The sequence below is a fragment of the Juglans regia genome, chromosome 4, assembly GCF_001411555.2.
Source record: "Juglans regia cultivar Chandler chromosome 4, Walnut 2.0, whole genome shotgun sequence".
Classification (NCBI taxonomy): domain Eukaryota; kingdom Viridiplantae; phylum Streptophyta; class Magnoliopsida; order Fagales; family Juglandaceae; genus Juglans; species Juglans regia.
In genome coordinates, this window is record NC_049904.1 from 31,877,729 (window position 1) to 31,902,263 (window position 24,535).

The 24,535-nt window shown below is 35.6% G+C and overlaps 3 protein-coding genes across 7 annotated transcripts; all 3 read right to left on the minus strand.

Annotated features, from left to right (window-relative positions):
- Window positions 1-779: 779 nt before the first annotated feature.
- LOC109003513 (zinc finger AN1 and C2H2 domain-containing stress-associated protein 16-like) lies at window positions 780-3,365 on the minus strand. Its single transcript, XM_018981663.2, has 2 exons — window positions 2,965-3,365; window positions 780-1,888 (listed from the first exon to the last, which is right to left on the minus strand). The coding sequence occupies exons 1-2, from the start codon at window positions 3,061-3,063 to the stop codon at window positions 1,106-1,108; spliced, it is 882 nt and encodes a 293-aa protein (XP_018837208.1). The 5' UTR covers window positions 3,064-3,365; the 3' UTR covers window positions 780-1,105.
- A 958-nt stretch (window positions 3,366-4,323) lies between these two features.
- Window positions 4,324-6,854, minus strand: LOC109003514 (40S ribosomal protein S2-3-like). Its single transcript, XM_018981664.2, has 2 exons — window positions 6,101-6,854; window positions 4,324-4,750 (listed from the first exon to the last, which is right to left on the minus strand). The coding sequence occupies exons 1-2, from the start codon at window positions 6,749-6,751 to the stop codon at window positions 4,592-4,594; spliced, it is 810 nt and encodes a 269-aa protein (XP_018837209.1). The 5' UTR covers window positions 6,752-6,854; the 3' UTR covers window positions 4,324-4,591.
- Window positions 6,855-18,837: 11,983 nt separating this feature from the next.
- LOC109020835 (polygalacturonase-like) lies at window positions 18,838-22,533 on the minus strand. Of its 5 annotated transcripts, none has more exons than XM_019003364.2 (9): window positions 22,159-22,533; window positions 21,182-21,316; window positions 20,901-21,068; window positions 20,681-20,701; window positions 20,192-20,399; window positions 19,958-20,039; window positions 19,720-19,828; window positions 19,499-19,615; window positions 18,838-19,243 (listed from the first exon to the last, which is right to left on the minus strand). In XM_019003364.2, exons 1-9 carry the CDS (start codon window positions 22,516-22,518, stop codon window positions 19,040-19,042), a joined length of 1,404 nt encoding a protein of 467 aa, XP_018858909.2. In that variant the 5' UTR covers window positions 22,519-22,533; the 3' UTR covers window positions 18,838-19,039. The 5 variants fall into 5 exon arrangements, with proteins under 5 accessions (XP_018858909.2, XP_018858908.2, XP_035545672.1 ...); XM_019003363.2 differs by having other exon boundaries at window positions 18,840-19,288; window positions 20,192-20,360; XM_019003362.2 differs by having other exon boundaries at window positions 18,841-19,288.
- Between the last annotated feature and the right edge of the window lie 2,002 nt (window positions 22,534-24,535).

The following is a 24,535-nucleotide window of genomic DNA, read 5'->3' on the forward strand; positions in this document are numbered from 1 at the left end:
CGAACCACACGTTATTTGGATTTATATGTGAGAGACAGAGAGAGAGAGAGAGAATTTCTTGGAATTTTTTCTTAATAATTTTAATAATTCGAAAGTTATAAAGACAGATTTATATGTTATGTCTATTATTTTTTTATTATAAAATAAATTATTTGGATAGAAAATTGTACAGAACCTTATACTTATTTTGAAAAATCAACAATATAATCATTGAAAAATTCTAAACATAAGCCTCACACCATGTACACTCACTTAAAAATATGTGATTTTACTTTTGTATCCTCATATTTCATATTGAATAATTCACATGTGATTTTACTTTTCTAAACACCCTGCATACTCAATATGAGGATACAAAAGTAAAATCACATATTTTTAAGTGGGTGTACAGGATGTGAAGCTTCTGTGTAGCACAACTCATAATCATTTATTAAATTGGGCATTATTTACAACATTTTCTTTTAATTTCCTAAATGAAACGGATAAAAGGGTGATCGGAGTAATTATTTTTAGTTTCTCCTTGACAATCACAGAACTGAACATGAGTGACTTAAACATTAACACAAAGCACAGATACCGCAGATGCTCTCGAGCAGAATCAAGTTAATTTGCTCATTCAATTTCGTATATTCTTTCTTCTTTGCTAGGATTCCATTTAATATATATGCATACATACGTGCGTGCGTGTGTGTGTGTATATATATATAATATTTTGGAGTAAGGTCACAAGGGAGAAAAGGGCCTAAAAACAGTAATCAGAGTTGCGAGAGACCCCAGAGTCAGCAAACAGAAGATGCCGAACCCATATGAGGATCAAGGCACCATATCCCCTCACTAAATTCAGATACACGTGAATGGAAATTTGCGATAAAAACTTCGTTTCCACTCAAATAATACTACTATTCAGCACACTTCACAGTAAGGTCATTGACACAAGATTGGAGAAGAAAATAATTTGAAGTACCAGTAAATTCCAAATAATTTTGACTTCTTTTCAGTTCTATATCCTCGGGAAGGCATTTGCATTTCCAGTCTTAAATCTATGCAATGCGCAAAAGACTAAGACTTGACCAAAAAGTAGACTTTGCTGTTTCGGCAACCATGCCTAAGCTTTTGAACTACCACCATGATCCCTCTCAACATGCTCCACAAGAGAAACTGGATCACGAAATCCTCTACTACACTTTGGGCAGACATCAATTGTCACCTTCTTCACCCCAGTTCGGCTGCTACTCGTTTCATGGACTTTCTCCACATGCTCCACCAAACTTGTGACCGAGGAGAACTTCGCACTACACTGTGGGCACTCTTCTTGTCCAACTCCACCGCTACTGCTACTGCTGCTGCTCTGTCCCATCCCATCCCTTGCAATCTGCAACTTTTGACTTAATTCAGTGCTCAATTTTGCCATACCTGCTTCAGCCGAGGCTCGAACTGTTGAAGCTGCATTAAGAAAGCTTGTAGTCCACTTGGAGGAAGATGATGTGGGAGCTCGGTTGGGTTTTGACTCTTCTTTTCTACTCCTACTTAAAAGACTCCTAAATGGAAAACCTGCTTCTGGCTTCTTTGGTCCAGAACATTTGTGGTCAGGTCCAAATCTGTGCTTCAAACAATGGTCTACCATACAGTCCCTGCACTTGATTGTGTTGGAGAATGTTAGGATCTCTCTGCAACCAGGGACGGGGCACTTCTTCTTCTTTGTCACTTTCTCAAAATTTGACGGGTCACACTCAGTATTGACATGTGTCTCCCAAGTAATGTTTGGGTCTTCATCAGGAATTAGCCGAACTCCTTTAGCACAGAGAGGGCAGATAACAACAGTGACATCCTCTCTGTCAGCTTTTGGACAACTGTGTTTAATGTAGCTACGATGCTCCAAACAGAAAACCTGTTAAAAATGCCATATTTTAGTAGCAGGTACCAATATTTATTTTTATTGGCACTGGGTGTCTGGGAATAGCGTCCTGACTAATTTGATCCATAATTTGAGAAAATAGGCAGTGCAAGAGATCAATCCATAATTTGAGAAGATCAAGCAAAAAAAACATGAAATTACATGAGAAGCTAATAAAATCACATCGAAAACAGACATGAAGTAGCAACAATCAAATGCCACATAAGAAACTCGAAAAGATTCGGAAGATAGAAGTACACGTGAAAAATGAATTACTGGCTTAATCCGATTAGGGAGGATATAGAAATCAACAATAGCTATGGACTTAACCAGACTGAAATAAGGCTTGGTTTGTGAACTGAACCTGTTGGATGAGGGACAAAACCCAGTTCCTTTTGGCACTGGACCCAAGCCTTCTACAATACTAGCAGCCCTAAAGAAAAAGCTATTTGATCAACGACATATATCTTCTGTAAAACTACCGTGAAATCAAAGCACTACAATGATTCCTTTCAGAATAAATGAATAATGGTCATAAGTTCATAACCATAGCTCCCTATAAAAGAGAGACATCACTCCCACAAGCTGATCCAAATTGCCAAGTGAGAGTAAATTGAAAACATCGACCACTGACCGATGTGTGCATGTCATGTCGCTGGCCCAGTAGCCATGATTCCAAACTAGATACAACAACAATTTCATCCTACCACTTCACAGCGTTTCCGATAACCTCTCAACATGCTCCTATTTCGAGGGTGATGCTATAAAATATGAAGACCAAAGAATCATGTAACAAAGCCTGAATGTTGGTAAGAGCAAGTGCCCATGTTTATTTGATCTAGCATTCTACAACAATAAGACATTGATCATTAAGCATTGGAATCAACCACTTCTAAGTCAGCCCCCGATATGAATTCTTTTTTCCCCAGTAATGTAACCAATCATAGTGGAGAATCTAACAAACTAGGAAATGAATTCAAATACAAAAGAACCTTAAAAGCTTAAATTTAAAAATCAAATTGAAAGCAAATTCAGACGCTGATTCGAGAAAGAAGAGAAAGTAGCTGTACCTGGCTGCAGCGATCGCATTTAAACGGCAAGAAATCGATCTGCTTGCAATCTTCGAAGGTGCAATGCTTCCCCAGATCTGGGAATTGCGGAGTTCCCATCGGAATCCGATGCCTTCGGCCGCGTGAAAATGGAACAAACAAACGAAAACTAAATAAAAACTAAAGGAACAAAAAAATCAGAAGTAAAAGTCGTCGTATGTAAAAAACCGAATAGATAGGGAGGGAATGGGAGTTTGAGTTTTCCCGGGAGTTGTTGGGGGATTCAGGAAAATTGGTTGTCGGGAAGCTTCCGCGTATATAGATGGAGGCCGTGGATTCGAGAATACAGTGGTTGGAATTGGAAGTCGTCCCAAATTCATCTAGACTTGATTATTTCATTATCCTATTATTCCATTTCCGCTATATAAATTTGACCAATAATATCACATTTCTCTGATATTTTCCATTAATAAGAGAGGAGAGCGGCCTCCGTCCTTATTCATTCAAGTAATTTTAAAATTTTGAAAATTAAAAAAAAAATGGTAATTGTCAGATACTAATGGTTGTGCTAAGTAATAATTTTTAATGTTATGTTTTACATCTCGATTTTATTTTAGTCGTGCTATACATTATATTTATATTCGAGAAATACTATTTATCATTCTCACATTATATATCAATACATTATTTATTATTTTTATTCTTCTCTTTTAAATACATTTATTTACACATCAACATGTATTTAAATAGAAAAATAAAAACACAAATTACATATTAGTATATGATATAGGAGATGATAAGGAAAATTTTTTTTAATAGTATATGTATATTTTACATGAAAAAAAAAAAATTAACAGTTCAAAAATCAGCAAGTACATTGGGCAAATCGAATCAATGATATTTTATTATTTAATCGTCTGAATTGCATTGTTTGGAAGAGACAACCTATCTCATCTTCAAAACTATAGTTTCTAACATTTTTTGGACAATTTCTCTCGATTTATAACGTCAAATGTTTTGTTTTTTTTCCAGTTTTTATATTTTCCTAGAAGGAATTTTCATAATGCATCCGGCTGTAGGGCAGACTACTCGACGTTTCTTTCTTCAAAATATTTCCTTTTAACAACAGATAATGAAAAAAACAAAAACCATGTTGACACTTCGATTACAAAATTATGATACCCTAAATCATGTCCATCATGTATTGAGATGGTCAGACCTTCAAATCTGACTTGGGATTACAAGGTGGGGAAACTCATCACCCAATGCCTATATGAAAAACTGAAACAAATTATCCCAGAATTTTCTTGAAACCATATCAGAATAAATCCCTATAAAAACTTGGGGGTAGCCACACTAAAATAGTCAGGACCCATGTCATGACTCAAAAGAACATTCCACTTTTAACTCATCAAGGACCATCCAATTTTTTATGGCCAACATAGTGCAATGTCTGGATATAACCAAGAATTAAAGAACAAATATAGGCATAAAACCATCCAACTCAAAAACTTTAAAAACAGTTAAAAAGAGTATAAAAAAAGAAACATACAATCCCTTAACTGAAATAGAAAGCATCTCTTTAACTAGAAACATATACTAAAAGAGGTCCTCTAACACCTCACTGCCGTTGTATCTAAACCCGGTCTCAAGCCTCAACCCTCTCAGGCTCCTCTAGGATTAGCTTGCCGACTGGTTTTGCCAACAGATCTGTATGCTCTTGGAATGGAGACTTTACGAAGCGAGTTTCCCTCCAGAATTCGGGTGTAAGGAACCCATAGGTTTTCAGCAGGCAATCAAAAGTTGCCTGTGGAGAAAGAGAGAAAAAAAAAATCATGATCCATTTATTTATATATAGCACATTAGATCCTGTAAATTATCTTTCATGTCCCCAATTAGCATTTAAATGTTATTTGACAACACCCAGAAAATGAGGAAAAATTAGTATTTCTATGAGCAGAAGGTCCTATTGGTATCAATCAAATTAGTACTATGCTTGTAATAACAACCCGACTTCACTATTCTTACCAGTAAAACTTCTTGATTACCTATTAAAAAAAAACAGACTTCACTAACTGTTATATGAAATGCTACTGCAAAAGAAACTTAGAAAAAAACACCACTGGTACAAAAAGATAGCGATGCAGGGTAGCGATAGAAAGCATGGAGGAACTAAATGCCTCTATCTGCATACAAGAAAATGACGTGTAATAAAAAGTAGCATATTCAAGGCAGTAGTAATCCTTTCAAGAACTTAACCTGATAGTTCTCAATTGACAAAATATTTTTTTAGTCCAGAAAACAATTATGGCTGAGGAGCTTGATCTGATCATAATCTACTCGGATATCAACTAAAAGCTTTAAACTTTAGGTCTTCAGATCTTACTAAACCTATACATTATTACAGGAAAAAGAAACTTCACAAAACTGAAGAATTCGTAATTTGAAGAGTGCAAACCACTGAACTGACTATGACGGAAACAGACTCTCTCAACCGTAAATCCAAGATTGCATATCAATGATATCACAGACAAGCGAAACCAAAACACATACAAATATAAGAACTTATAGGAAGTTAAAAAGATTAAAAACAGGGCTAATGCACAAATAGAGAATCAAATAGTCCATTCAATTTAAGCAAAAATGTATTAACAAAGTAATGCCCAGAATATCTCACACAAACTCCAGTGCCAGCCCTCACTAACACACACAGACATGCATGTACTGTTTTATGTGTAGGTGGTGAAATTGTATCAGGCTTTATCTCACTAGCGCACCCCTCGACTGCCTCTCATTTTCATACTTTCATTTCGGCTTCTATCTCACCATGTAAAAATCATCAAGGTCCAACAATTTAAGAGAACAATAAAACATTTTTAAACAAAATGATTACCATTAAATTATTACAGACCTACGTAAATTAAGGACATAAACTGTAATCGGAAGATGCTTTAACATTTAGCAATAAACAAGATACATCAACACCTTCTTTCAAAGTAATTCATTTCAATCCAAACCCATTAAATACCTAAAAGGACCGAAACATAAGACGAGTAGAGATTCCACGAATTAAAAATCATAAAATAATACACATATTTTTCTTATTTTGGAATGCCCGGGAACAATTAAAATAAATCTATAAATGAAAGAGACGAACCTTCACGAAGTTTCCGAGAGTTTTAGTTGACCCTCTTGACGAGGTAAATACATCGTCGATCCCGGCGAACTGCAGGACCTTCTTGGGAACCCTAGCTGCCACAATCCCGGCCCCTCGTGGCGCAGGTACCATGCGCACCGTGACGGACCCACACTTCCCGGTCACCTTACACGGCACTGTGTGGGGTTTCCCAATCTTGTTCCCCCAGTAACCCCTCCTCACGGGGATCACGGAAAGCTTAGCCAGTATGATGGCACCACGAATGGCCGTGGCGACCTCCTTGCTGCACTTGACGCCAAGTCCGACGTGGCCATTGCAGTCACCGACGACAACAAAGGCCTTGAATCGGGTCCTCTGACCGGCCCGGGTCTGCTTCTGGACCGGCATGATTTTCATGACGTCGTCCTTGAGGCCAGGGCAGAGCTGGTCGACGATCTGGTGCTCCTTGATGGCGAGGGAGTGGAGGTAGATCTGCTCAAGGGACTTGATCTTATCGGACTTCACGAGACGGCCAAGCTTCGTCACCGGTACCCACTTCTCCTCCTCGTCACGGCGGGGACGACGACGGCCACCTCGTCCACGATCTCCTCTTGAGCGACCACCACCGAACCCTCTACCAAAGCCACCGCGCTCTCCTCCTCGCTCAGCCATGGTTGACAATCGGGAATGAAACTGGGGAAGCAAGGGGATTAAATACTCAGAGGGTCAGGGATGGAGATAGTGTAACAATAGAAACCCGAGTACACGAGAGGCTTTTATACGTGAAGGGGGGAGTGGGACTAGGGTTTTAAGGATGGATTAGGGTGGTGTTTGGTTACGAAGGTGAATGAAGACTGGAGTGGGTTAAGTAGCTGGCTCTGTCACTGTGGGGGTTACTTTTTCCTATCTGGGATCTGTTTTTCTTTCTTTTGGGATGAAGTCCGTGGGCCGAGAGTGGACTGCGTGGCTGTTCTACGCATGCAACATACAAAGTCCTAAAAGATCTTGGGCTGGGCTTAGTTTTAGGCTTTTTTTTAGTATGATCAGCAAACCATAGGTAAGAGCAGAGTTTACTCGATGTCTAGATCACTCAGATTCTATTCCATATCAATCACTTTTTTAAAACAAAGTAGTTAAAATCATAATAGAATTAAGGTCCAACTTAGTAAGTAGAACACTCGGCTCCCCAAGTTCATAGTAAGTCCAATCGTACTCAAAAGAAGAGTTTGGTTATTGCTTTATATATGCAAGTCCAACGTTAATGTTTGAGAGTTGGGCACATGGAAAAGAGTCTTCTAACTAAATATTTGGGGTATAATCGGTCCAGTCCAGTTTAAGGGGTCATGGATCAAAAATTTCGGTCCATCTTTTTTGCCGAATCGGACCAGACTGCTAGCTATTGGTCATGTCGATTCAATTACTCTGATTCGGTTCATGAACATTTTTTTTCTCTTTTCTTTTTTTGATAGATAAATTAATACAAAAAAATTAATTAAATTAGTAAAATTAAAATTAAGTGAACCCTTTAATATGGATTATGTAATTAACTTATTACAAAAATAATTAATTATATTTATATTTATGATGTTAATTGTTAATGCCTAAAAACGGCACAACAAGCAGAAATGAGAGAAAGATCTATTCATGGCCTCGCTGAGGTTGTTCTAGGCCTCGATTGCTGCTGTGTGGAGCCCCCAGCGATAATTCGGTGGGCTGTACGGTGTCCGTGAATACACCCACTGCAATGAACAATAAATAAATGTAGAGAAAATAAATAGAGGGAGACACACGGATTTACGTGATTCAGCACTGGGCCTATGTCCACAGGGTTTGAGGAGGGGAGAATCAACTATAATATGCTTGTTTACGATCTCTCATGCTCTTTCGTCCTCACTGTACAATGGAGATCTGAGTTATATCCTTTGATTTTTATCCTCTTGCTAGAGTCTTTGTAGTGAGGTTGAAGAATGTAAAGTCTCAAAAAAGCCTGGCCAAAAGTCCTTGAAGTCGTATGTGTTCGTCCCTTTTATCTTCTGCCCCCTTTGCTTTATGTCACTTCACTCATTTTCCTTATTGACACTCTGCACTCCCTTAGCTTTTTGTCCCCTCATTCCCTCTCTCTTTCTTCCCTACTAATGAGTCTCCCCCATTGGGCTGGGCTATGAAATATTATTGATCTGTTATGTTTTATCTCTTACATTGATAGTTACTAAATTAGTACTTTAGTATTCATAATAGCCGATATTAAAATTCTAACATTTTATCTATGGTTAATAAATATTAAATAATTTCATTATCCATAAATTATTCATACTTACTTGCAACTTAAAAAAAATACCTAATTACTTTAATTAGGTATAAATAGTAGAGTATGTATCTACATATAATAACATATATTATCATATGATATATTAGTTAATTGATAGCATATATTATTTTATATTTTATATGGTCAATAGTGATATATTAGATCTAGGTAATAAATAGATACTAATAATAGTAATTAATTAACTTATATAATTACTATATAAAATAATATATTATATATATAAAATATTTAAAAAATTTATAGTTTGAATGTACTCGTTTAATTATCAATGTTAAGACAAATTGTAATTAGTCGTTTGGATTCAAAGATGAGTTGAGATGGTTTGTGAATAGTAGAATAAAAGTTGAATTATTTATTATATTTTGTGTGAAAAATTAAGAAAATTGTAATGATGAGATGAGTTGATGTGGGTTTTGAATGCAAACGAGCTTACCTGAGATAGACGAAAATTAGATGATGTGGCAGGATCTTAAGAGCACGATTTTAAATGATAATAAAAACAGTGATAGGTTTAGAAGTAAAATTAAATATTTTGATAAATTAATGATAATAAAGTCAAGTGGTCTTTTCGAATGTATAAATATCCATATATTCATACAAGTTGACAAATTAGCGAATTGGTCATTGCTCTTGAGCATGGGGAAATAACAACCATAAAATGCTGAATATAGTTACCTCACGTAAACGATGCACAAACGGTTGTTGATGTGGAAAAAATAAAACGCACCGTTTCATTTAAAAACTAAAACCACGCCGCACTTCCCCCTCTTCAGTTTCCCTCTCCTCAATTCCCTCCCTCTCTGCATTTATTCCGCACAAAGAAATTGACTCCCACATTGAGTCGAAGACGATTTCGCCGCGGCCTCAGGTTTGTCTCCCAGAGAAGCGATTCCACCTCTCTCTCTCTCTCTCTATTCTTTTCTGCGATCCCCAAATCAGATTTGTAGTAATGGTAGTCATTTCTATGTGGGTACTGTGGATGTTTATATTTTTCCATTCATTGGGTTTGAAGTGCTTTGTGTTCTCTCTAATTTCACTCAAATTCAAGATTAAGCCAATCAAATCTATGGATGTGGGAGTTTATTATTGTTGTTGTTGGGTTTGGAAATTAATCGTTGGTGGAAAAGAAATGAGTTGAAGTAGTTCAAGAGACCTAGCCCACCAAATCGTGAAGGATTTGGGTGATAGTGTTTGCTTCTTGATCTATAAATACAAGTACAGGGAAATAGCTAGAACAAAAGTCAGCAACTTACTTGACGAAAGAAAACGAGAAAAGCCGAGTTTTTAACTTTCGTGATGTTTATTTTGAACTGAAAAGTAGTTTTCTAAATTGCGGGTGGCTGTGTTTTCTTTCCCGTTTATTTTGCTGCCTTTCATGATGGGGTTGCTATAAATGTGAGCTTGAATTGATTTGATTTGAGCTCTTCACTGGCCATGCAATTAGATGAGATTGTTGTAAATGTGCCAGAATAGACATACGTGTGTATATTGCCAAAGAGAGGGAGAATTGTAAGGTAGGAAACCAGAAGATTTTGGTTTTGGTTTGAGCAGAATTGTAAGACATACGTGTGGGAACTGAATGTAGAATTTTTCTAGAAGATTTTAGTCTCGCACCCTCAGAAGCAGGAAACCATAGAAATGGGTTTCAATCTGCTTTTCTTTTTGTTTTTGTATTATTTTTTTTTAATATCAGTTGACGTAGCCTGATTGACTACACGGCGTCTACATGGGATGACTGTGTATAGAAGAACTGGGAATAAAAGTTCCCTACGGGTTGCACATCTCTAGCTAGGACAAACCTAGTTATATAGAGAGGAGTGAAGAAAGACAAAAACAAAAACAAAACAAACAAACAAACAAACAAACTAGCTAGGCAAAGTTACGAGAAGAATAAAAACAACAACGACAATATTTATTTGGTTTCTCGGAGTCACAAAATTTCATGATCAGAAAACACGTGATGAGACAAGTTGGGAAAAGAGATCAACAGATTAATCGGCTTGGTTTACTTTATTGCATAGAAATTCCAAAACCCTTTATATTACTTTTATCCAATATTAAAAGTAAACGTTGCAATTATAATTTTTTTTATAAGCTGTCGGAATATTTTTCATTGAACGTGAGAATATTTTTTATAAAATATAAAGTGTGGAGTAGTAAATAGTAATTGATGAAAAGAATTTTTCATATTAAAAACAAGCAAACTTTTTCCTTCATTTTAGTTTGTGTTGCAGCAATATTGTTTCTTCTGTTTCTCCCATTAATTTCTAACCTAATCATTCACATGAGTTTCATTATTGTTAATATTGCATGCCTCCCTCAATATTCACGGCAATATATATAGCCCATCAATACTTGGATTAACTCTTATTTTTTATTTTTCCTTTTAAATAAGATTTCAAAGATTAATCGACAATGTTACGTACGCCAACACATGAATAAAATAACTCATTTTTTTTTTATAAACAAAATTCAAAGATTAATCGACAATATGGCGCGTCAACAGTACATGAACAGATCAATAAGATCAATAAGATAAGGGCCGATTTAGTGCACAACATTTTCCTTCTTTCTATCCCAATCTCCTCCATTCTACATAATCTATATATTTCTGTCTCCCAACTTTCTAATTCAGTACTACTTCCTTTTACTATTTAATTAAGCCATGCATTCATTTTTGTAGAGAAATTAAACAACAAATAGAAGCGGAATTACGACAATATGGTGACACTCCCGTGAGGGTATTTGTCCCACAAGTTGGTGATGAACAAAGGAAATTGAGTGCATTTGTTTGTGCACCAATGACCCCTATTTATAGGCCATCATGCACCGGTTGGTAAAGGGCACATCCATTGGTTAGCCAATGGTAACCCAAAGGTCACAACCTTAAGGAGTGACACATCCTATTGTGAAAGGGTGCAACCATTGGTAAACCAATGGTAACCCAAAAGTCACATCCTTAAGAAGTGACACAACCTTTTGACTAAATCAAAAGGTTGTGTCTCTTGACACTTCCTTTAACATCACCCCTCATGGGAACCATCACCATGTTAGAGAATGTCATTCCAAGGGGTACACCGTTTGGTGATCACACCCCTTAGAATAACATCTCCCACTTGATCACACAAAACGGTGATGATCCAGTTGAGTATTTTACCTTGGTACCAATATGAGCTTTCCACTACTCAACTCTCATCTGCAACTCTTGCAGATTGGCGTCAGAGCATGACAAGCCTCTACGTGCACACGTTTTTGTCATTACCTTATCTGACCGCACCCTTTACCATATGTGCTCCCACTGATCACATATTAGGGGTGACTACATTTCACTAAAAAAATTTTAGTGAATGGCATCAATTCTCCGTGACTAGATCAACAATCCATACCTCTGTCACAATTGACGACTTCAGCCGAATACATAACACATGTATCGACCTGCGCTGAATTTTCGTTAAGTATTTCCTCTAGAGGCTATTCCTGAGGTTTTTCCCTAATCACCTTATCAACGACTTTGCAAATGATTAACCATTTACTTGGGTAATCAAATCACATTTCACTAAAACTTTAGTGAATGGCACTGAATTTTCGTTAAGTACTTACTCACCTGAGTCTTTCCTTAATCACCTTATCAGCGACTTTACCATGATCAACCTTTTACTTGATTAATCAATCTGCACTGAAATTTTATCAAGTACTCACCCTAAGGCCATTCCTGAGGTTTTTCTTGATCACCTTATCAGTGACTTTACAAATGACCAAAATTTTCATTTGGGTATCTCCATAACTCCAATTTTCTAGGCGTCCCCAGAATTTGCTGAGTTATACATGCTGACCATGAGATTGCTTCACCTAGGTTTCTCTCAATCCCATTCTAGTCACATGTTCTCTGAATTTCTCCAGAGATAAACCTTTGGTCATTGGATCTGCTACCATCTCGGTCGAGGAAACGAAATTAACCTTGATCTCACCTCTTTCCACTATATCTAAAATATAGTGATAATGCACATCAATGTGTTTTCCCTTAGAACTTTGTGTTTCACTTTTTATCAAAGAAATGACAGACTGATTATCACAAAACACATTGATTGGTTCTGTGGATGTACTCAAATTTAAGCTTTCAACAAAACGTTTTATCCACACCGCATTACTCACTGCAGTACTACAAGCAATATATTCTGCTTCCATAGTAGACTTAGCAACACAGCCATGTTTCTTACTTAACCAAGAAACTGCTGTTCCACCAAATAGAAATATATATCCAGTTATAGATTTTCTATCATCTACATCACTTCCAAAATCAGCATCACTATAGCCGATTAATTCTAGATCACTGTTTCCAAAGCACAATTTCAAATTTTTGGTACCTTGTAAATATCTCAATATACGCTTGACTGCTTGCCAATGTTCTTTACCTGGATTGGATTGAAATCTACTTACCAATCCAACTGCATGACAAATATCTGGTCTGGTACTTGTCATTGCATACATGAGGCTTCCCACAGCTTGAGCATAGGGAAGTTTAAGCATTTCACTTATTTCATCCTCATCTTTTGGGCACATACTTTTATTTAAAGTATGAGCTTTGCAAACAGGCGTACTTAAAAATTTACAATTTTCCATACCAAATCTTTTAAGTATTTTTTCTAGATATTTCTCTTGATCTAAATACAATAGATTTGAATTTCTATCTCTAGAAATTCTTATACCAAGAACATAAGCGGCTTCACCCATGTCTTTCATTTCAAATTTAGATTTCAAGAATTCCTTTGTTGCATGCATCATATCTAGACAATTACTTGCCAGTAATATATCATCAACATACAATGATAATAATGTTAATTGATTATCATTTTTCCATATGTATACACAGTGATCTAGTGGACTTATTTCATATCTCATTTCCAAAATGGCTTGGTGAAATTTCAAGTACCATTGTCTTGAAGATTGCTTAAGTCCATACAGTGACTTTCTCAACCTGTAGACTTTCTCTTCATGTCCTTTAATTTGGAATCCTTCTGGTTGAATCATAAAGATATCCTCTTTTAATTCACCATTGAGAAAAGCTGTTTTTACATCTAACTGATGTAATTCCAAATTCATCCTGGCAACAATGGACATGATGATCCTTACGGATGTGAACTTTGTCACAGGCGAATATGTATCTACAAAGTCTACACCTGGTTGTTGAGTATATCCCCTGGCCACTAACCTTGCTTTGTACCTTTCCAAACTGCCATCAACTTTAAATTTTCTTCTGAGAACCCATTTACAGCCAATAGCTTTTCTATCTTTTGGAAGATCTGTTAACTTCCAAACATTATTTTTGTTTATTGATTCTATTTCATCTTTCATGGCCTCAAGCCATTTATCTGAATCAATACTATTGACTGCCTTAGAAAAATTTTCAGGATCATTATCTAAATTTTCCAAACTGGTATTTAGTGCATAATGATCTTGAAATAATATTGATGGTCTTCTGGATCTTTTACTCCCACTGTCTCCAACATCAATGCCTGAAGATTGATTTTCATCTGACTTTCTTTTATTATTCTGGATTTGAATAATATCATTATTTTCATTGTCAGATTCTGTGGAGATCCGTTGATTCTCTAGATCATTTAATAAATCTATTTGATCAACAGGAGTAACAAGGTTCGTGTTTTCCAAGAAAACGGCATCCCTACTTTCTATCAATCCTTTTTCAGAATGATAAAATCTGTAGCCACTTCCGTTTTCTACATACCCAATAAACCTGCATTCCCAGGTTTTACTTTTTAATTTATCCCTTAGTGGCCTTGGGATAAGCACTTGTGCCTTACAACCCCACACTTTGAGCTTACTTAAGTCTGATTTATGTCCCGTCCATAATTCGTAAGGTGTAAGAGGTTTCGCTTTAGTTTCAACTCTATTTAATATATATGCAGCAGTCGATAATGCTTCACCCCAAAAATGTATTGGTAGATCAGCATATGCCATCATTGATCGCACCATATCCAATAGAGTTCTATTTCTCCTTTCTGCAATGCCATTTTGTTGAGGTTTATATGGCATAGTATAAATATGTCTTATACCATTCAATTTGCAGAAATTTTCTAAAACTTCAAATTCTCCTCTTCTATCACTATTCAAACTTTTAATGGGTCTACCCAACTGGGTTTCTACTTCTAATTTAAATTCTTTAAATTTCTCAATTGCATCAGATTTATGCTTGAGTAAGTAGATATGTCCATATCTTGAATAATCATCAGTGAAAGTAATAAAGTACTCAATTCCTCTATGAGTTTTTGTTTTAAAAGGTCCACACACATCAGAATGTATAATTTCTAGTAAATCCGTAGATTTCTAACTTTTTGAAAAAGATTTACTACTCATTTTTCCTTTGATACATGGTTCACATATATCAAAATTATCTGAATTTATTTGTGGTATTAATCCACTTTTATACATTCTGATCATTTTATTTTTATTTATATGGCCTAATCTTAAGTGCCATAAATATGTACAATCAGTAGACACATTCAAATACTCAGAAATAAGTACTTTATTAATATCAACATTCAGTACATACATATTATGATCTCTGACGCCTTTCACTGACATATTACCCTTACTTATTACAACGTTCCAGACTTAAACTCAACTGTGTAGCCTTTCTGATCTAGTACAGACACTGATACTAAATTCCTACGAACAGTAGGTACATATAGAACATCATTAAGTAAAATAACGGAACCATTCACTTTGAATTTACATGTACCTTGCCCCAAGATATCGCAATATGTATTGTTGCCCATATACACTTTGTGCTCTCCAGTTTGTTTATTTTCAAGTTTGACAAACATATCTTTGTTCCTGCATATATGTCTTGTTGCTCCAGAGTCAACCCACCATGATTCTGTCATTGGTTCTACTAGCATCACTTCTGAGATCGTCATCACAATTTCCTTGCTTTCTTGTACTTTTCTTTTGTTAGGATATTGTGATTTGTAATGGCCTTCTTTCCACACTTAAAACAGTTTCCAGAAAATGGTTTATTTTGTTTCCTTTTTAACCATTTCTTTTTCTTAAACTGTTTTGGCTTCATCTTATTCTGTGTAGAACGCTTGTCCTGAGCCATCAATAAATTGGACGATTCACTATCTTTATTCATTCTTTTCATCATTTCTCCTTCAAGTACTAAAAGTACTGGAAGTGATATCATTGTTATTTCATTTCTACTGTGTGTTAAAGAAGTAATAATGTGATCCCAAGATGAAGGAAGACTATTTAGTATGGTTGTAACTTGTATTTTATCACTGAGAGGATGACCGGCATCATTTAATTCTTTCGCCATCAACTCCATTTGAAGTACATGATCGCCAATATCATCATTCTCTTTCATACAAGTCCGGTTATACTTATCCAACAATAACTGTATATAAGTATCCGACCTTAAACCATACTTTGCTTCAACTACATCCATAATTTCTTTAGCAGTTTCATAGTCTTCAAATAAAGGAATAATATGATCACTCATGCAATGCAAAATTAAAGCTTTTGCCCATGCATTGTGTTCTATCCATTTATCTACATTTGAAATGCTGTTTACACTTTCACTTTCATCATCTTCTACAATTCCTTCCCATGACTTTGGTGTTGTTAATGTATATAAGGTCTTTTCATGGGTTAGAAGAAAAGTTATATGCCTTTTCCAGACCCGAAAATTTCTTCCATTCAATTTTTCTATCCCCGAGGGATCAATACTTTTCTTCAGTGCCATAAATAATAAACCTTAAAAAATTAATCAACAAGAAGAATGTAGAAATAATAAATGTGTACTATTTAAATATAATAGTTCAACTGTGAAAAATTAAAATTATAACAAACTTAATTAGTAATAATAATAACCCTTGGATTTAATCCAAGGTGGCAGCCTAGAAATTCTCCTATTATATTTTATATAAGGAGAATAATAAAAGTGACGCCCCGATCGAGGATATCCACGACCTTTCCTTGATGTTTCACCTCTTTCAAAGAATTTCTGACGGTAATTTCGATCAACAGGTGCTTTATAATAATTTGGCTTGAAATTTGGAGCACAACGGCTTTTGAACGGACGAAATCGGGCTTGAAATGATCTCGAACGGCCCGATTGAAAAATTCTGCCCTGAACCGGTTCAGGAAACCGGGTGAACCGGTTCAGCCGGTTCAAGCCGGGTTCTGGAGATCGGCTTCTGGAGGCGGCTCGGTCAACGGCTCGGTAATCGGCTCGGCTCGGAGATCGGCTTGCGGCTCAGCTCGAAGGGCGTGAAACGGTGCCGTTTGGAGGCGTCTATTGTGGTTCTTCAGTGCCGAAAACGACGTTGTCGTTTTGCTCCTTGGGCTGAACGACAATGTCCTTTAGTCCAGGTGGAATTTTAAATTCCTTACCGTTGGACAAAACGACGTTGTCGTTTGGATCTACGGGCTGAACGACATTGTCGTTTAGCCCCTCCCAGATTCGAATTGGACGACCGTTGGACGAAACGGTATCGTTTCGTCCTGGGTCGTCTTCAACCTCGCGCAGAGGCGTTCCAGCGTCTGTGAAGCTGGTGTCTTCACTCCCGTCCGACCAGTTGGTGGCCGGCGACGACAACTTCGACGTGCTCCCGAGGTTGACAACGTCCGGCGGTGGTGAGATGCTCCGGAGACCGGCCGAAACAGTGACTTTGTGGACAAATGGGCTATTTAAATCACTATTCCTTTGTGTAAAATAATACCAATAATTTTCTTCAAAATAGTAACAATTTACTAAATTTTGAAGATTACCAGTATACTCTAAACCCCCCACCGTGATCTGAAAAAGTTTCTCTCTCGGATTTTCAAGCAAACGAAGATGATTAAAATATGCAAGTGTGGTTGCCAAACCAAGCACTTGCCTATTTATCGTCTTTGTAATGCGCGATAAAATTTCCTCTGACATGACCTGGCTCTTGATACCACTGTAGAGAAATTAAACAACAAATAGAAGCGGAATTACGACAATATGGTGACACTCCCGTGAGGGTATTTGTCCCACAAGTTGGTGATGAACAAAGGGAATTGAGTGCATTTGTTTGTGCACCAATGACCCCTATTTATAGGCCATCATGCACCGGTTGGTAAAGGGCACATCCATTGGTTAGCCAATGGTAACCCAAAGGTCACAACCTTAAGGAGTGACACATCCTATTGTGAAAGGGTACAACCATTGGTAAACCAATGGTAACCCAAAAGTCACATCCTTAAGAAGTGACACAACCTTTTGACTAAATCAAAATGTTGTGTCTCTTGTCACTTCCTTTCACATCACCCCTCATGGGAACCATCACCATGTTAGAGAATGTCATTCCAAGGGGTACACCGTTTGGTGATCACACCCCTTAGAATAACAATTTTCACATGTGCACATCCTTTCTCTGATTGCTAATCACGTGTACATGTTGCTGAAATCACGTCTCTTTGTAGTCTTTTGGACTCTCTTTTTCTGCTTCTTCAATATTATAAAGAAACCGTAGCAAAAGATCAGATAGAGAAACACTAGCTCACACTCATGGTCATGGTGCTTGTGTTCTTGGGGACTCTACAAGTAGGGTACATGATCCGCAGCCGCCACTAGTAGGGGCACCAACGACAGAGGTGGAGCCAAAACACTACACAAACAGATCAATCGAGACGCTGTTGGTAGTTCTAGCAGCGATCACGATTGTGGGTGTCATGGCAGGCATCGTTGCTCGGCTGTGCGGTGGACGACATTTCGGAAGAAACGGGGAGAACGACATAGAAGGATGGGTAGAAAGGAGGTGTAGGAGCTGCATCGATGGTGGAGTTCCAGCTGCAGCCCCTGATCTAGATCAGGTGGCAAAACCAACAGCAGAAGAAGCAAAAAAATGAAGGTACTGGAGATTATGGCTTAAATCCAACATGTGAGTGCTCCTATTCCCAGCTTATCACATAGCTTTAGCTCAATGAAGACAAAGCATGCATCATCTAGCTAGCATGCATATATTATTAATTTTTTTACTATTATTTTTACTATAATTAGCAACTAAATGATGTATGTCCCTTACAACTCATGATCATTGCTTTCTAGATGAAGTGGGTTTTGATCAGTCTTCCTTTTTTCCTGGATGAGAGTTTCATTTTTCCTTTTTGTTACGGGATAAGTGTCCAGCTAGCTACACTAATGCATAATTTCTTTCCTTATGTAGCTAAATTTCAGCATTTTATGAACAGATTTTGGCCAACAACGCAAGCATTTGTCGGAGTTGTAATTCTCCTTTGCTAACGTACTTGAATGACGATAATAAACGATAAAAAAGATGAATCAAAGGACAAGAGAAAATTAGAGAGATCGAATTAATTAATTGGGAGATTATGTTATAAACTTTTTAGATCTAGAAAGTAGAAGGATCTAAAAGGTGGTTCCCTAGTACCATGTATTTAAATCCCTACACTTATTTTTGTTTATTCTATATTAACTCTTAAGAGAAATAATAGTTACAATCGTAAGTACACAAGCACCGTACAATCATTTTAAAAAAAGTGAAAATAGTATATCTCACTATTTTTCAAAGCGATTGCACATTACTTGCGTACTCCACAACTGCATATAGCATTATTCATAAAATAAATTAATTTGTACAATAATGCAGGCTGCCTTCTTGAGGGCACCGTGGGGATACAATTCCTTTGTCAGCCAATTTCACGTTACGGCAGAGAGCTTTTGCTATTTTCCCTCCACCACCTTCCAAGTTAATATTTCGCAACAAAACCCCTCGACATGGAAAGCTCTTGCTGCAATCGAATTTAATGGCCACATCAGAAGCGCTTGTCCCCTGAATGTTCTCATAAATCACATTTTCTACTTGAACAGCTGAGTGCTGCATGCATGCCATAATTAAATCAATTCATGCAAGCAGATATTTTGTCAATTACAGATCGAGAAATCATGAATATATATATATATATATATATGTATGTATGTTAGATATATATTTCTTGTTGCTAGCTGTATATATACATATATATATATATATATATATATATATGTACACATGATGTGGACTTGTGGGACAAAGACTGATCTTTACCTGTTCTTCGCATGCTTGGTCTTGGTCACAGTAGTTTTGGTCTATTATAATTGGGTTAGTCACATTATGCATTTCAACGTTCTGGAATTTGATGTTGCTTGCACTTCCTGACCCTCCCTGATCAATGTTAAGACAAATTAATTAGATTCATGGACTTGAATTTAATTACTTGCTATATAATTAATTATAAACAAATTAAAAGACTAGCATGCATATACGACCTGCCATGTCTTGATCCTCACTCCATTTGTGGTTCCAGAAAGCTTAGCTTGATCCACGAATATTTCTGATACATGAGCTTCCGAATTTCCAGAGCCCAAGCTTCCGATACTGATCATCAGATGGTCATGATGATCATGACCAAAATAATATTAGGACATAATTAATTGATTGATATATATATCATGGAAGTACTGCATGCAGGAGCAAGTTATTCATGTACAGTATAGAATTTGAAACCTGATTCCATGACCTGGTCCACAGGCTATGTTCGTGGCTCGCACCTTTCGGGATCCACTTACAATAGAAATACAATCATCACCTTCTCAAACATAAGAAATATTGATGATCAATGAATCAAATTATATAAGTATATACGTACGTACTGACGTGAATGCATGGCTAGCTTTAATTACTCCAATTTAATTACTAGATAATTAATTTAGTCATATATATATATATATATACACGTACCTGTTCGTATAACACAGCTTGATATGTGGATGTTTTGAGTACGTGTAACATGAATTCCATCTGTGTTGGGGCTTTTCTCTGGTGAAGTTAGAATCAGATAGGAAGCTCGAACATTCATGCATTTTTCAAAAGAAACGTGAATTTGTTGGGCGTTTTGGATCTTCAGGTTCTTCACAATCAAATTTGTGCATTGATAGAAGGTTATTGCCTGCCAATTACGAAGACGTACGTACAATATGCATAATTGCCAGATCGAAGATCGATCAATGAAGAAAATAATTTTAGCGGTTTACTCATGATCTATAATTTAAAATATGACACATGCAATATTAGTCAGTATAACAAACAATATTTATTAGTCAATATAATTGCATGCATTAATAATAATGTAACGCTAGCTATCTAGCTAGCTGCTCAAGAATCAAGACTATATATATATATATCAAAAAGCTGAATTTCCCCAATAAATAAAGGAAGAAAAAAACATACCGTCGGTGCATTCTTGCAAGGCTGCCACATACAATGAAACATGAATAGGAATCTTCATCAGCACTTTTGATTGGGGCAAATTAAGAATATTTAGGAATTAATTCATGATGAAAACTTAAATATAATTATTCATGGGTTCCTAATACATACATACATACATACATACATACATATATATATATATAGCTAGCTAGCTAGCTAGCTAGCTTGGCATGCATACCAGAGTTTTATTGATTTTGCATGAGTTTTGCCACCACATTTTCCCATTGCCATCGATGGTTCCACCACCTTCGACTAATAAATTTTCAACTCTCTCAATCAGCAACCAGTGCCTGCCATCTTGGCTGTAGTCTGATTGATCCTCTGATGCTTCTATGGTTCCAGAAATCTGACGATTTTAATATATATATATATATATATATAATTATTACTCTTTTGATATTGATATGTACTTCTTGAAATCTTTGAAAAATAGATTAATTTATGATGTCTGATATATACCTGCATAGTAAGATCAGATTTGCAAGGACCTGAGAATCTGATTGGCTTAAGACCATACTTTTTATGAGGCACCACCAGAACAACAACTCCTTCAGATGATGATGAGCACGCTACCTCCCAAGCCTTCTTAAATGCCTGAAATTATATATATATATATATATACATATATATATATATATATATAAAAGCTAGAACCATGGACGTTATATCTAAAGAAAATTCCCATATATAAAAAGGAAGATCAGGATCAGAGTTTGCATGCAGCATATGCATATATGCCAACAACAAAATCTTATATAAAATATTAATTTTAAATAACAATAGTATTTATATATGCGATTATTTTACAACTCGTTTTACAGTTAATTAGGCTGCGTTTGAATGTTGAGTTGAGTTGAACTGAATTGAGTTATTTATAGATAGTAGTAAGTTGAGAAGTGAGTTTTGTAGAACTCACTTAACATGAATTTGTCACTTTATAAAAAATATTCTATTTGAATTTCAAATTTTGGATAAACATGACAGTACTCTATAATTTAAAAGAAAAGTGATCAGAAATATATATTTATGTGTATGTATAAATACTTGTCATTACAAGAAAAATAATTTTTTGTGACTATTTAATTGCATTAAAAAAATTATTTATAATTAAAATAGATTTATTTTAACTGTAAATAATTATTTCATTCAAATTAATTAACTATAAATAAATAGTTTTTTTTGTAGTGTGTTAGATTAGCATTAGACGGCTTGCCTGCCGATTATATTGTGTATTCATGTGCTCAGAGCATCACGTGATCCGGTACTGCCACGTACATATGATTGGTTGTAGTCCAATAAAAGGAATCAGAAAAAGAAAGCTTGAAGGAAAGACCATCGTACCGTACGTACGTAATTCAAGCAAATTAAATATACAATAATTATTTGTATTTTTAGGGTTCTTAATTATATATAAATCTAATCAGATCAGTACGTACCTCTGTGTCGTCATGAGTACCATCATGATCATCACCTTGAGCTCCAATAAAATCGTTCACATTAATTACTGTTCTAACCGACGAAGAAATGCTATCCACTCTATGATCAAGCCTCTTCAAACTCATGAGGACATCATGAGTTATTTCCTCGATCAAGTCCTCCTTAAACTCGTCGTTCAAAATGGTACTGATCATGAAGTTATACGAAGGATATGCTTGCGAATCATACCCATGATGAGATTGATCATGATCATGATCAGGACCACAAGGACCAAGTAGGTGACGATCGTCTTCCAGTAGTACCTGCGAAGCGCTGCTATAACATGAAATATTATTATTGAAAGAGATCATCATCATCATGATAAACAAAAATGGGAGAAGATGATGATCATGTCTTTGTTGCCCCATTATTAATTCGCCTTTAACTTGTGTGTGGAAGAGGAAAGATACTCCAAAGCGCAAGGAATTATCTCGATGAGAATCATGAGATGGTTATGGCTTGGTAATGAAGTGAGAAGCACGTCACGATCATATGATCAGCTTTTGTATTTATTACATATGTGTTATAATTAATATATATATATATACACACACAGACTAGAGAACGGCCTCAAGTGTGTTAATCTCGGAATACACCTAACATAATGATTTAAATAAAAAAAATGAAAAAGTCAGTAGCTTAATTATTTATCTAAGAAAAGAAAATACAAGATTAAAAAAAAATAAAAAATAAGATTAAAAAAATCTAAATTTCAGCAAAGTGTTGAGTATTGACTTGCATCTATATTGGATTATCTATTTACTTTCTATATAATAATGAAATATTATTAATTTTTTGTTTTTAAAAAATTGAAAAAAGAAAAAGAAAAATGAGTACACTATCAGAATAAAAAGAACATGAAAAAGATATGTTAATTCGTGTGCACCGCAGTGCTATTAAGAGCATTTTGGTAAAATATTATCATTTATTAAATTCTATAAAAGAGCTACACGTTAAATGCTTAAAAATTTTAAAAATCTTTTGATAAAACATGACTTAACGAAAAAATAAGAAAAATTAACAAAAAAAAATAAAAATAATTATTTATAATTAGATAGTTACTTATTATAATAGAATGGTTAGAGAGAGAGACGCTTTATATAGGTTCTTGTGATCTACATGAAAAATGTCCGATCCACGTACGGTTTGAGATGAAACGATATCTAATTGGGCATTCAGATTCTGAATTTTGCTAGCTCCAACGAATGCCGTTATAACTTGCATGCATGCATTGATCACATGAATATTCTCACCTTTTCAGGTGATAATTCCAAGATTTTGGATAGCTAATAGTACCACTGGATCACTTTATGAAAGAGGAATGACATGTTCACGATACATTACACAATATATTACATAATAATATTATAAAATAAAAATATTTTTAATTTAAAATATAATTATATAAAGTATTGTAAAAAATATTTTACATAAATCAATTTCCTATTGCAAGTAGAAATGCCATGCAAGAGGCCATTGAAGTCTACACATCTTCGCTGGTCAAACTAGCCATTGACAACCCATGGGCTGACTTCCTGATCATCTGGCCACAAAGCCCATGTGGAGAGACACAGATTAGTGAAGAACATTTTTGTGCTGAGATTCGAGAACTGCTGCTTGGGCTGAGAGGCATTTAGCCGCAAGGAGTATACAAAAATAAGTTATAAATTAATGTGACTTGATGTGATATATCAGATTATAAAATTATAAAATTATAAAATAAATTTAAAAAATATCATAAAATCACGTCAATTTATGGATTTATTTTTATATAATCTCTTTGTATTTTTATCAGTTCTATATAAGCACCATCCACACTGACATAAACAATTTGGAGTGCTTAATTGCACTACATTTTGAAAAGTGCATGAAGTCCATCGTTAAAAAAATATTTTTTTTTATATAGATCTTATATTTATCTACTTTTTCAATAAGAGTGAGAACATTTTTTTTAACTATGAGTGTATCCTAATCCCCTGCAAACATTATTCGTGATGTAGTTTTTTGTTTTGTTTTCATTTTACATGGTGTAAATAAGCATCAAGAAACTAGAAATTTACAAGCACTGATTATTAATTAGTTCATCACAAAAGTTTATTCTTTGAGCACTCCTCTAACCCTGGACATGTGTCTGGTTGTTTTTCCCTTGTTCCTTCTGTTTAGTACCAACTGTATCAGTAGCTACAAGTTTGATCCCATGAGTTTTGAAAGACGGAGCCAGGCCATGGAATCAGTGTTTCAGCCTTTAGGAAAGCAAACTTGAATGCATGCAATGAGACAACTTGTAGATAAAAATATGACTAGCTATATATCTGCAGGTTTCATACTGTCAATCAT

Coding starts and splice junctions, on each gene's coding strand:
- LOC109003513 (XM_018981663.2), bottom strand. CDS start 3,063: ATGGGAACTCCGCAATTCCCAGATCTGGGGAAGCATTGCACCTTCGAA. Junction 1,889..2,964: donor AATGCGATCGCTGCAGCCAG/GTACAGCTACTT, acceptor CATTTTTAACAG/GTTTTCTGTTTGGAGCATCG.
- LOC109020835 (XM_019003362.2), bottom strand. CDS start 22,518: ATGATGATGATGATCTCTTTCAATAATAATATTTCATGTTATAGCAGC. Junction 21,317..22,158: donor GTACTCATGACGACACAGAG/GTACGTACTGAT, acceptor ATATAATTTCAG/GCATTTAAGAAGGCTTGGGA. Junction 20,040..20,191: donor AAGCTGTGTTATACGAACAG/GTACGTGTATAT, acceptor ATGTTTGAGAAG/GTGATGATTGTATTTCTATT.
- LOC109003514 (XM_018981664.2), bottom strand. CDS start 6,751: ATGGCTGAGCGAGGAGGAGAGCGCGGTGGCTTTGGTAGAGGGTTCGGT. Junction 4,751..6,100: donor CTCTCGGAAACTTCGTGAAG/GTTCGTCTCTTT, acceptor CTTTCTCCACAG/GCAACTTTTGATTGCCTGCT.